Raw genomic sequence first — 11,776 nt, 5'->3', positions numbered from 1 at the left:
CATGTGCACTTACCCTTTATATAAAACTCTGTCTTATACATGAGTTTCTGTGGATTTGTTTCTCTAAAGTACCCAGACTAACACAAAAAGATACAGCACCTGGGGTCTTAAAGGTAAAACAAGCGGTCATCTAACAGAGAAGCAACCAACCCAAATGGAAGAAGCACACCAGCCTGTGCGATCATGAGGTGTCGACAAGATCAGGAAACAGGCACCAGAAGACCCAAAACAAACATACAAAAAAACATATTGTTGAGAACAAGGGGGTTAGAGCAGAGATCCAAAACTCATCTGTAGACAATGGGGCATCCCCTCTCAGAAGGGTCACAAGGAATGAATGAGTCAACCAGGGCACAGTATAGCACTGATGAAACATAAATAGTCCTCTGGCTCCTTGAGGCTTTCTCACCACCCCACTATCATGACCCCAGTCCTGTCTTTCAGTTCTGGCTAGACTGGAGCATGTACACTGGCACAGGTAAGAGCTCACAACACAGAATCCAAGTCAGATAAACCCCTCAGGAACAGAAATGGGAGTAGCGATACCAGGAGGGTAGAGGGTAGGGGGTGGGAAGGATGGAAGGGGGAACAGAACGCAATGACTAACATATAACACCTCTCCTCCCCCCCCAGGGGGATGAACAACAGAAACCATGGGGGAAGGGAGACAGTGGTCAGTGTAAGATATGAAAATAACAATTTATCATTTATCAAAGGGGTCACAAGGGTGGAGGTGGGGAGGGAGGGAAAAAAGAAGAGTTGATACCAAGGGCTCAAATAGAAAGTAAATGTTTAGAACAAAATGATGACAACAAATGTAAAATATGCTTATACAAGTGATGTATAGATTGTTATAAGAGCTGTAAGAGCCTCCAATAAAATGATCTTTAAATAAATAAAAGTGTAGGGGTGGTATTCAACCTGTTAATCAGGTTGCAGCCTGATGGTACCTTCTTGTGGGCATGGCCTTCTCATAAGGAGGGCCCTGGGAACCACCCCCACCCTCTCTGCCCTCACCTTCTGGCTGGCTGACTCTGCACCCACCAACCTGTGATACTCCTGCCTTCTGCAACATTGTTTGTGACCGTGTGAGTCTGAAGAGGGATTTATGAGCTAGTACCAGATTTATGGACTTGAGTTGGTCTGGGCTGGGATGTTTTCTTGATATATAATTACTTCTTGATATAAGCTCTTTCTTACATATATGAGTGTCACTGGATTTGTTTCTCTAGTCAACCCAGCCTAACACACAGATGTTTTCAATCCTGGAAAGAATTTAATTCCGAGAGTAAGTTCTCATAAAAACATAAACTCTCTTTGCAATCTTCTCTGTGTTAGTTCCCTCACCTATAAATGGAGATATCAATAATACCTATTGCCATAAGTTTGTTGTGAAGAATATGCAAATATACTTAAGTGGCTTAGAATGCTGCTTGATATGTACTGAGTGTTCGATAACGTTAGCAGTATTACTGTTATTAGTATTAGATTTGAAGAATAGAGTTGTAAACAATAAGCTCTCTCTATATATATTCCCCAAAAGTGAAGACTTAATTAAAAGAAGGGTTCATAGTGAACAGAGAGAAGCATATTCAAGTACGGTTGTTGCTGTGGAGTTGGGTCTGCTATAACTCACGGCAATCCCTTGGGCAAGAGAGCAAAATGTTGCCTGGGCCTATGCCACTTTCATGATCGTTGATATGATTACGACCATTGTTACAGCCACTGTGTATGCTGAGCGCCTTCTAACCTATGGAACTCATCCTTCCAGCACGAACATATTACATACACTGTGTCGTGATCTATAAGTTTTTCATTAGCTAGTTTTTGTAAGCACATTATCCGGACTTTCCTCCTAATTCAACTTAGTCTGGAATCTCTGCTGAAACCTATCTACCATGGGTGAGACCTGCTGGTGTTGACATACTGGTGCCATAGCTTCCAGCATCATGGCAACACACAAATCACCACAATGTAACATAATGACAGGGGAGTGGTGGTACAACAGAGCTTAACGACACCTGTGGGAATATGGAACTGAAAGATAATGGATTTTTTCTATAACTTTTTGAGTCCCCCCAATGATTTAAAACAAAACAATGCCTAACCTAAATTTACATATAGTTTTTGGAATAGGATAAATTCATTATCTTAGATTGGTAAAACACTCACTCACTCACTGCCAGAGACTCAAGGTGACTCTCTAAGACAGGATAAAACTGCCCCTGTGGGTTTCTGGTACTCTAACTCCTTACAGGAGGCGAAAGCCTCGTCTTTCTCCAGTGGGGCAGCTGGTGGTTTCAAACTGCTGACCTTTTGGGTAGCAGTCCAAAGCATGACCCACTAACACCATTTATAAGGAGATCGAAATACTTTTATTATGTTCAATTTCATTGTAATTCTTAGAATCCTCTATAATGTTCCACCTGACCTTTTCGAGAGGCTAAGCAGAGAAGAAAGAACACCTTAATGTTCTGTTCCATTTCATTCCAACAACTTTACGGCACGTACTTTCTGGGACCACCATTCTGAAGGAGAAAATCGACCCTTAAGTTAAACTACTTGACAAAGACAAAACCGCTAATAACCCCAAAACCCCTGCTCTTAACCAATGCAGAGTGTCTAGTGCTGGGAGGCGGGGAAAAGACAACAAACTCTGACCGCAAGCCATGTAGGATTCTAATATAGCCTTATCCTTAATAATCACTGACTTTCTTGGCACTCTTCCCTCTGGTAGGAGCGTATTATATTTACTTTTACAGGCTACTCAAAAAAAATCCCATTTGCCTGAGACATTTAATGAGAAAATTAGCTTGTAAAGTTTACATGAGATTTAACTACTTTGAAGAAAAACATAACATGTAATGTACAAAGGTCTTTAGAGGTTGATATTCTGTTCAACCACATTTCAAAGAAGGAACCTAGGTTCAGCCACTTCTCTTGTGTAACTTAAATTAAATTTAGGCAGAAACTGAACTCATTTTGTCATTCCTAACCAACAGCGACCCAATGAGAAAATGATATATACAAATCAATGCATGTGTGAGTATAATATCCGAATTAAAAATCATTTTTCAATAATACCGATTATCTAGAAGACAAATACTAAAAAGTAAAAAAGATATGTGAAAAATCAAATTAGTGAGAAAACAAATTTTCAAAACCTAAGATGTATTTAATTCCACTGGAAAGTCATTAGAACTCAGATTGAGAAAAAAAAAATCAGCAAGCAGGAAATTAAGATGGGGAAAATGATAAAGATAACGGTAATAAAATATTTGTAACATTGAGGCTGGAATACTACACACACACACACACACAGTAAAAAGTCATTTGGGGGGCGGGGGGAGAGAAAAGAAAATCCCTGGTGTACAAACCACAGGAGTAATGAATTATTATGTTAATTTATTTGAATATGAATATTTACTGATTGGTTATGTGCCAGGCATATATACTAAGCACTGGGGCATACAATAATGAAAAAAAATAGATACAAATCCCATCTCACAGAACTAATGTCCTGGTAGAAAATGTGGACAATGAGGAGACAAAAGTAATGTATAGCAAGAAGTAATGACTGCTTTGAAGAAAAATAAAGCAGCATAAAGTGACAAGATTAGTATTAAACATAATTTGAAGAATTAGTCTGAAGAGATTTACGTTGTATTTTATTTATTTATTTATAAATCTGAAGAGATTTTCAACACAGGATCTTTCACTAAGTAGAGTTCTCCCCCTAGTGGAACTTGAAAATAAGCATACTTTCAGTACAAGAAAAAAATAGACTTTATTATTCTTATAATTGAAAAAGAAGTATAAGGTTTTAGCAAAAGAATTGTTCATGGATCTTGGTCTGCATTTAATGAATGAAAACCAAACCATTCATGTATCCACTAAATGTATTAATAAAAATTACCCAGTGAATACTTCTATGTCCTGAAGTAAAAGCAAAAGGCCAAGGGGTCTGGAAAAACAGCATTTCAGGAAGAAATAGCAGCATGAAGAACAGTACAAAAATTTCAAGGAATCGGAAAGTTTCAAGCACAGAAAAAAAGACACAAGACGGTACGTAGCAGAGAGTGTGTGTGGGTATGTAAGGCAGGGAAGTCATGACAGAAATGAAGCTCAAAGTGCAGGGCTGGGCCACAGTGAAAGCCTATCTATGTGATTTGGTAAATAAAAGTAGGGATAACACTCTAAGTTTTTATGGCTTACAATGATAACTCTGGTAGCTCTGTGAAGGAACTGAGACTGGAAAAAGGAAATTGGGTGGAAGAAAATTGCTGCTATAGCTCAGGGGACAGTGCAGAATGAAAATGTGAGGGGAATACAAATGATCAAGGATTTTTAAAGTTTCTGAAAGGGTTACAATCATCTTTTAATTTTAGACTTACTTAAGATTTCTCCCTTTAAAAGGAACTAAAGAGTTGATTTTAAATTATATGATTTACCAAGAATTATATGAAGGCAAATCCAAGTGATTAAGTGACCACATAGAAGGTTAGAGACCCTATAAATTGGTTTAAGCACTTTGGAAAATAATTTGGTATTTTCTAGTCAAGATGAAAATGTCCATACTTTATATATTCTTGCCCTGTGCCAAGGGGTAAAAAATAAAAGTGGAATTCCTATAAGATTGAACAATGTCATAAGAGAGAACACTAATCAAGATAGGTGATTTTTTAAAAAAAGAAGGAAAACATTTTGTATGGAATAAGAACGTGTATGATTTCTATTCATCTGAAACAAAAAGGATAAGTCACAGTGGGTCAAGGTATAGGCAAAACAGCACTACTAAATGAGAAACCACATCTATAAGGAAAAGACAGACAACCTGATAGAACAAATCGAACAGAAGAGTTTAACAGGTGGCTTCACAAAGCGGGAAATGCAAATGGACCACTTCATCAGTAATTAAGTAAATGGAAATTAAGACCTTGATGAAGGATCACTACATACCCACCAGACTGGCAAAAATGTAAAGATCTGATACCACCAAGTGTTGGGGTGGATGTGGAACATTCCTACATAACAGTTGAGAGTTTACATTGGTACAAGCACTCTGGAAAATAAAGAGCTGAAGATTTGCATGTCCTGTGACCCAGCAATTCCACACAGTGGTGTGTTTGCTAGAGAAATCTATACACACATGGTCAGAATACTGTAGAGGAAATGCTTACCATCACAGCGCTGTTCATAATAGCCCTACCCTGGAAAATTCCAAATGTCAGTAAGTAAGCGAATGGGCAAATACATTACGATATATTCAAATGACAGAGCATTGCACAACGATAAAATGGTGACTCTTAGAACAAAGGCAGAAGAGAGGTGAAAGAAACTATTCGATGTGTTTGTATAAAATTCAGAAATATGAAAAATAAAACTATATGTCTCAAACATGCATGCAAAGATGAGACAACTACAAGGAAAAGCAACAAAGCGATTCCTACAAAAGCCAGGGTAAGGGAGCAGAGTACAATTGGGTAGGCTACTGAAGTCTCTAGTTCTGGACAGTCAACAGATGGGTAATAACTTCATAAACATCATACCGTACTATTGTTTAATGGACTTCTCTGGGGGTTTTTTTAGGTTAAAAAAAGTATTGGTCAGAGGAAACAGGCTCGAGACAAATTGAGATTCACTGTTGTAAAGATGCCTACAAAGTCACATAAGTAAGAACCTTCATTCAGGAAGTTATTTTAAAAGCCCCAAACTTGGATTTTCTAGGAAATACAAACATTTGTAACTGATAAAGATGACTGACAACAGCAAAACTAGACGAGATCTAAAGTGAGTGTTAAGAAAGCCAGAGGAGGAGAGAATTCAATCACAATGCAGGCCCTATTTCAACCAGGGTGAACGCTCAACGAAGACCACTGATTTGGTAATTACAATTCTAGTGATCAATTTATTGAAAGTCAACTGCTGTTAACATATTCCTGGAGAGTAAAAATTCAAAGCATTTTCTTTTCTAATTTTCAAAAATTGTGTGGCATGTTAAATTTCATTAAAAAACAAACAAAAACAAAGCAGGCCAATATTTCAGACTTAACAACAAAAAGAAAAAAACTATTTTCTGTATTTAGTGACAAGAATGCAAAAATATGTGGTAAAATTTTATGATTTTCTTTATATTAGAAAAGTTCAGGGAGATATGGTGGGAGGGAGGGGATAAAGGGGAACTAATATCAAGGAGTTCAAGAAGAAAATGTTTTGAAAGCAATTGTGGTAGCAATTGTACAATATTGTTTGATATGACTGAACTATGGAATGTTATGATATCTGTATGTGCGCCCAATAAAACGATTTTTTTTAAAGTACAGAAAACTAAAATTAGAACTGTATTTAAAATAAACCAAGCCAAACCCACTGCTATCATGTTGACTCTGACTCATAATGACCCTGGTATGAGGTTTCTGAGACTTGCAGATCTTTATGGGAGCAGACAGCCTCCATTTTCTCCCATTAACAGCAGGGTGGACTTGAACTGCTAACCTTGTAGCTAGCAGTGCAATGCTTACCTGACAATATGATGATGTAAACAGTTGATTATAAATGTATTATTTTGTCTGTCTTTCCTAAGTTTTTCTGCATCTGTGCTACTTCATGAGAAAGATTACCAACAAAACAAAAAGAATGCTTTTTGGTGGTAAACACTTATTAAAATCATAATGTGCTGATTACTTTTAATCCAGATTAAAACTTATAATACACAAGTTTTAGAAATTAAATGAATCTTTAGATGAAATGTAAGGGCAAGGAGCCATTTCAGGAAGAAATGTTACAAAAACGATGTGACTTGGGGAAAAAATAGTAAAACCCTCTTTAAAACATAAAATTTTGAACATACTATTTAAGCACACATAAGAAACACTACCTTATCATATTGTACCACAGAAGTACTAAAAATGATTCCGTCATTGGGATGAAGATAGAATGGCAGCAGGGAAGGCGTCGTGGGAAGGAGAAACCATCTTATTACTTCTAAATATACTTTGTTAGTCTGGTTACACACTGGGCTGCAATCCTCAGGGTCAGCAGTTCAAAACCACTAGGTGCTCTGAAGGAGAAAGACTGGGCTTTCTACTCCCTAAGAGTTGCAGAGTTGGAAAGCTCCAGGGGGGGTTAGCATTGACTTGCAGTGTGAGCTAGCTGTCTGCTATTCTCATAGGATACCTGGATTTCAAGCTCTGCAATGTGTTGCTGTAGTTCAGCCACAGCAGCTATGCTGTCTGCTTCTCGAAGTCTCACCGCCATCACCTCTTCCTTGTTCTGAGTGGCAAACAAAACAAAATAATAATCAACACTCATAGGTAAGATCATGAAATATGCACACGTATAACACATCCTAATTCAGAACATGACAACACGACCTATTGTTAACTGGGAAAATTAAAAACATCAATATAAAATGAAGAATATGGAATGGAATTTCATTTTTAAGTAGCGACACCATTTCATATAAACAAACCTTGCTCAAAATGTTGAAATAAAAATCATTTAATTGAAATTAACTTATGAATGGGAAAGCTGCTAACATTTTATGTAAAAACACTTACTGAGTGCTCTCAGAAAATTAAGTCAGTAGGATGAACAGGTTAACAGTGAGTATAATATTAAAGGTATGTTAGCTGAATAGTGTTTAAAAGAACATTATACCCTTTCTAGTGTAATACATGCTATCAGTATTTAAATGGGGAAATAATAGAAATTAGACTATATTGTCATTTTAACATTTCTAGGAAAAGCAGATTACCATCTCAAGTATGACAGTAATATTCAATTTCAAACAAATACTGCTTTGAATACCTCCCCATATGGCATATGGCCAGAATATGTATTCCTTTGTACCCGGTGGTGTGCTAGTAAATGTTCAACTACTGGTTCTCATATGTATGTGTGCATATGTACATATAGTTTGTGTACATAAGCTTGTTATAAATTTTAATGTAAACTAAAATCAAGGATGTATAGTACACAATGTAAGCAACTGTACATATACAATAACCCATTGTTTTAAATTCCATATAGTCAATATACTCTCACAGAATGTTTTCATTAATTTTTGCCTGGATTAGTGAAGTTTTAACATGAATGCTGGTGGATAGTTTCATGTTTGAGAGAAGATTAAAGTGCAGCAAGGTAGATTCAGGTTAGAATTTAATGTTTTTTGTCCATGATATGAGCAACTTTTCTGCTGAATTGGATAACAATAATCAAATATTGGAAGACTATTTCCTTAATATTTTTAAACTATCTATAATGTATAGGCTAAAGATCCAATACTTTTAAGTTATAATATACGTTAGCACTTTATTTAAACTTTAGGTCTACAGCAAGGATTAGCAAATGTTTTAATGTTGCAAATAGTAATTTTCAGGCTTGTGATTCATGCAGTTTGCCACAGATACTCTATTTGGCATAGACAATTCTTAAATGAATGAGCATGGGTGTTATCCCAGTAAAATTGTATGTACTAACTCAGGAGGCCAACTGTGATTTGGGCTATGGGCTAGTTTGCTGGTCCTTGATCTAGACAATCCACAAAACAATCAGTCAAGTCCTACTGTGGAGAGTCTGCCAATGTATGCTGTGTAAATACCAACACCTTGCCTTTTCCAAGTTACTGACGTATCACAGTCGGAACTCTGTGCTTCAAATGAAGGTGGAGTTGGGAAGAGAAGTGCACAAGCACATGTTTAGATAGGATTCCCATCATACAGATATAAGTTATCAACTCAGGAACACAGATAATAGAAAAATGTGATAAAAACAATTAGGAAATGGAGCTTTTAGTATTTATTACCTTTGTGGTGCTATATTTTAATTATGAGTTACATAACTTAATTTCTAATATGGCTATTAACAATTATGTCTCAAAATTCCTATAATTTAATGGGCATCTCTTACAAGTCTTTATTAGCTGATTCCAGAGCATACAACTAGGTTTACTTTAAATAAAATTTAAATCCCATCCTGACACTCCTCTATTCTGAACACTTCAATGTCTCTCCACTGAGTTTAAGACAATGTTCCAAGTCCTCGCACTGGAGTCTCAGATTCTGTGAGATCTGTTCCCTGTTGCTTGTGCTAGCTTTTCAGCATTCACCACACTGCCCACCCCACAGTCTGCAAGAATGAACTTCATTTAGTTCAAACAACCTGGTGCTTGTTCTCAGTCCCGCATCTTCACAAATGCTGTTCCCTATGCCTAGTGAATTCTCTGCTGCAGTTCCTTGACTAACAATCTCAGCTTAGGTATAATTTCTTACTCAGCCTTCCGTGAACCATTACCTTAACTCTATCTCTGATTACAGTGTCTTGAGCCTCCAGATCACAGTACTCCTACAATGCATAATTGTGTTTTGTTACGCATGGTGTTTACTAACATTTAAGCCCCGTGAGGGCAAGAGATGTCACCAAGAGGCAGCAGCAACCTTTCAGATAGCTGCAAACCTGGCTAATACCTGATCACAACCTCATCAAGGACTCTTACCAGTACAACTTTGCTAAGCTGCTAGTGAATTTCTGACCCACAGCAATAGTGTGCTATCAATGATTGTTGATATTTTAAGTCCCTAAGCTTGTGGGCTTGTTACCTCATGCTAGGTAACTGATACGTTTATGCTCTAATGCTTCTGAGTGCTGTTGCTAGGTGCTGCCAAGCTGGTGCCAACTCACTGCGACCCTATGTACAACTGAACAAAGCACGGCCAGTCACACGTCAGCCTTACAATTGTCCTGAAGTGTGAACCCATGACTTTTGGTTAGCACTGTGTGAGGAGAGATTAAATAAATCACATAAAAATACAACAGAAAAAATATCGAGTATTGTGTAATTTTTCCTAATCTTTCCCCTCTCCAAACTAAGCATTAAGATTTCCTACCTGGTTTTAATATACATATACAAGTGTTTGATAGGCTTTCACCTAAAAGTAGAGCTTAATTCCCCTCCCCTTGGGCTACGAGCATGCCTTAGTAATTCACCTATAATGAATAGAGTATGGCGAAGGAAAGTACAACTCTGTAATGGGGAAACTTGGCACCAACATCCAGGCCAGTATCACAGGTAATAAGATATTAACATCCCGTGCCTCTCTGACACGACATGCTAAGAAGGGCACACAACTTCTGTAGTCTTCTCCAAATCAATACGCTTGGTCTAACCATGGGAAGGCACTGAAGAGACCCAAATTGAGGAATATTTTACAAAACATTTGACTAGTACACTTTAATAGACAAAGTAAGGAAAAACAAGAAAACACCAAGAAACAGTCCCAGATCACAGGAGGCTAAGGAGACATGGTAAGGCACGGGGACACCCCAATAAGGCCTGCCGCCTTGTGGCGGGCTGAACCATGCCTATGCGGTTTGGCAACACCAGGAGCAGCGGGGTGAAGAGCACCCAGGAACACTACTATCTTTGCCACTTTTCTGTAAACACGGATTTATCTCAGAACAAAACGAAAACCCATCCTATAACAAATACAGCAATATAGAAAGGAAAAAATTACCACACATCACATTGTGCTGCTTTTCTACTTAAAACCTTTACAGGGCCTCGGCACTGAAGAGTAAAACCCCAGTTCCATTCCCCGGCTCCAAGGATCTACACGGGAGGAAAAAATGGCATTCTAGAATCAGCAACCACTCTTTCCTGCTTTGGGGCCTTGAACTTTGTGACCCTTCTCTGACCAGGATCTTCCTCTAGCATTTCAGATGGCTAGTTCTTGCTCCTGCTTCAGGTCTCAGCTCAGACACCACACCACTAGACACGTGATCTAAATTTGTACCTACTCTTACCTCTGTTCTACAGACATCATCCTTTATCACTGATTCATAGCAGCTACAAAGGACACAGTAGAAGGTAAGTTTTTCCAGGAGGAGAAAGCCTCATATTTTTCCTGAGGAAGAGCTGGTAGTTTTGAACTGCTAACCTTGCAGTTAGTAACCTAATGCATAACTCCTTATGCCACCAGGTTCCCCTATGAGGCAGAATTGATACTCTGGCAGTGAGAGTTTGAGTTATATCATTGATACATAGGATGATGTGTATTATTTGTTCCTAGCCTTCACCTCAATTAGTAATCTTTATTTTTATCTATTGCCTCACTAAGCATTATGCTCCTCTTCATTACTGTATTATTACTGCTGACAAAAGTATCGAACAAATAAAAAAAATTCAGTAGGGAAGTAATAAGGCCCACATGGAAAAAGCACACCAGTCTGTGTGATCATGAGGTGTTGACAGGAGTGGGTATCAGCCATCAGAAAACCCAAAACAAACAATCATATCAATGCAAATGAGGGGGGTCAGAATGGAGTCCCAAAGCCCATCTGTAGACAATTGGACATCCTCTCACAGAAGGGTCACAAGGAAGAGACGAGTTAGCCAGGGTGCAGTATAGCATGTATGAAACACACAACATTCCTCTAGTTCTTTAATGCTTCCTCCTCTCCCCACAATCAGGACCCAAGTTCTACTTTACAAACCCAGCTAGACCGATGCATATACAGTGGTACAGATAAGAGCTTTAGACACACAGAATTCAAGACAGATAACCCTCTCAGGAACAATAATGGAAGTAGAGATACCATGAGGGTAGGGAGAAAGTGGGAGGAGGAGGAGAATGGGGAAATTGATAACTATGATTTATAAGACCCCCTCCCCAAGGGGAATGAACAGAAACATGGGTGACGGGAGACAGCAGTCCTCATAAGGCATGAAAACAAAAATAATTTATAATTTATCAAGGAGTCACAAGAGTGGGAGGGG

At 38.1% G+C, this 11,776-nt stretch overlaps 1 protein-coding gene across 6 annotated transcripts in view; it reads right to left on the bottom strand.

Annotated features, from left to right (window-relative positions):
- Positions 1-11,776, bottom strand: part of EVI5 (ecotropic viral integration site 5) — a 175,648-nt gene that overhangs the window by 66,334 nt on the left and 97,538 nt on the right. For all 6 annotated transcript variants that reach the window (XM_013003877.3, XM_030886090.2, XM_045292124.1 and 3 more), the window contains one exon: positions 7,177-7,272. In XM_013003877.3, the coding sequence (XP_012859331.1) occupies positions 7,177-7,272 (96 nt within the window). The remainder of the gene's footprint in view (positions 1-7,176; positions 7,273-11,776) is intronic.

The sequence above is a fragment of the Echinops telfairi genome, unplaced genomic scaffold (genome assembly GCF_000313985.2).
Source record: "Echinops telfairi isolate 266 unplaced genomic scaffold, ASM31398v2 ScPeMD7_443;HRSCAF=831, whole genome shotgun sequence".
Lineage (NCBI taxonomy): Eukaryota > Metazoa > Chordata > Mammalia > Afrosoricida > Tenrecidae > Echinops > Echinops telfairi.
Note: the sequence above shows the minus strand (reverse complement) of the source record. Positions and strands in the feature narration are given on the sequence as shown.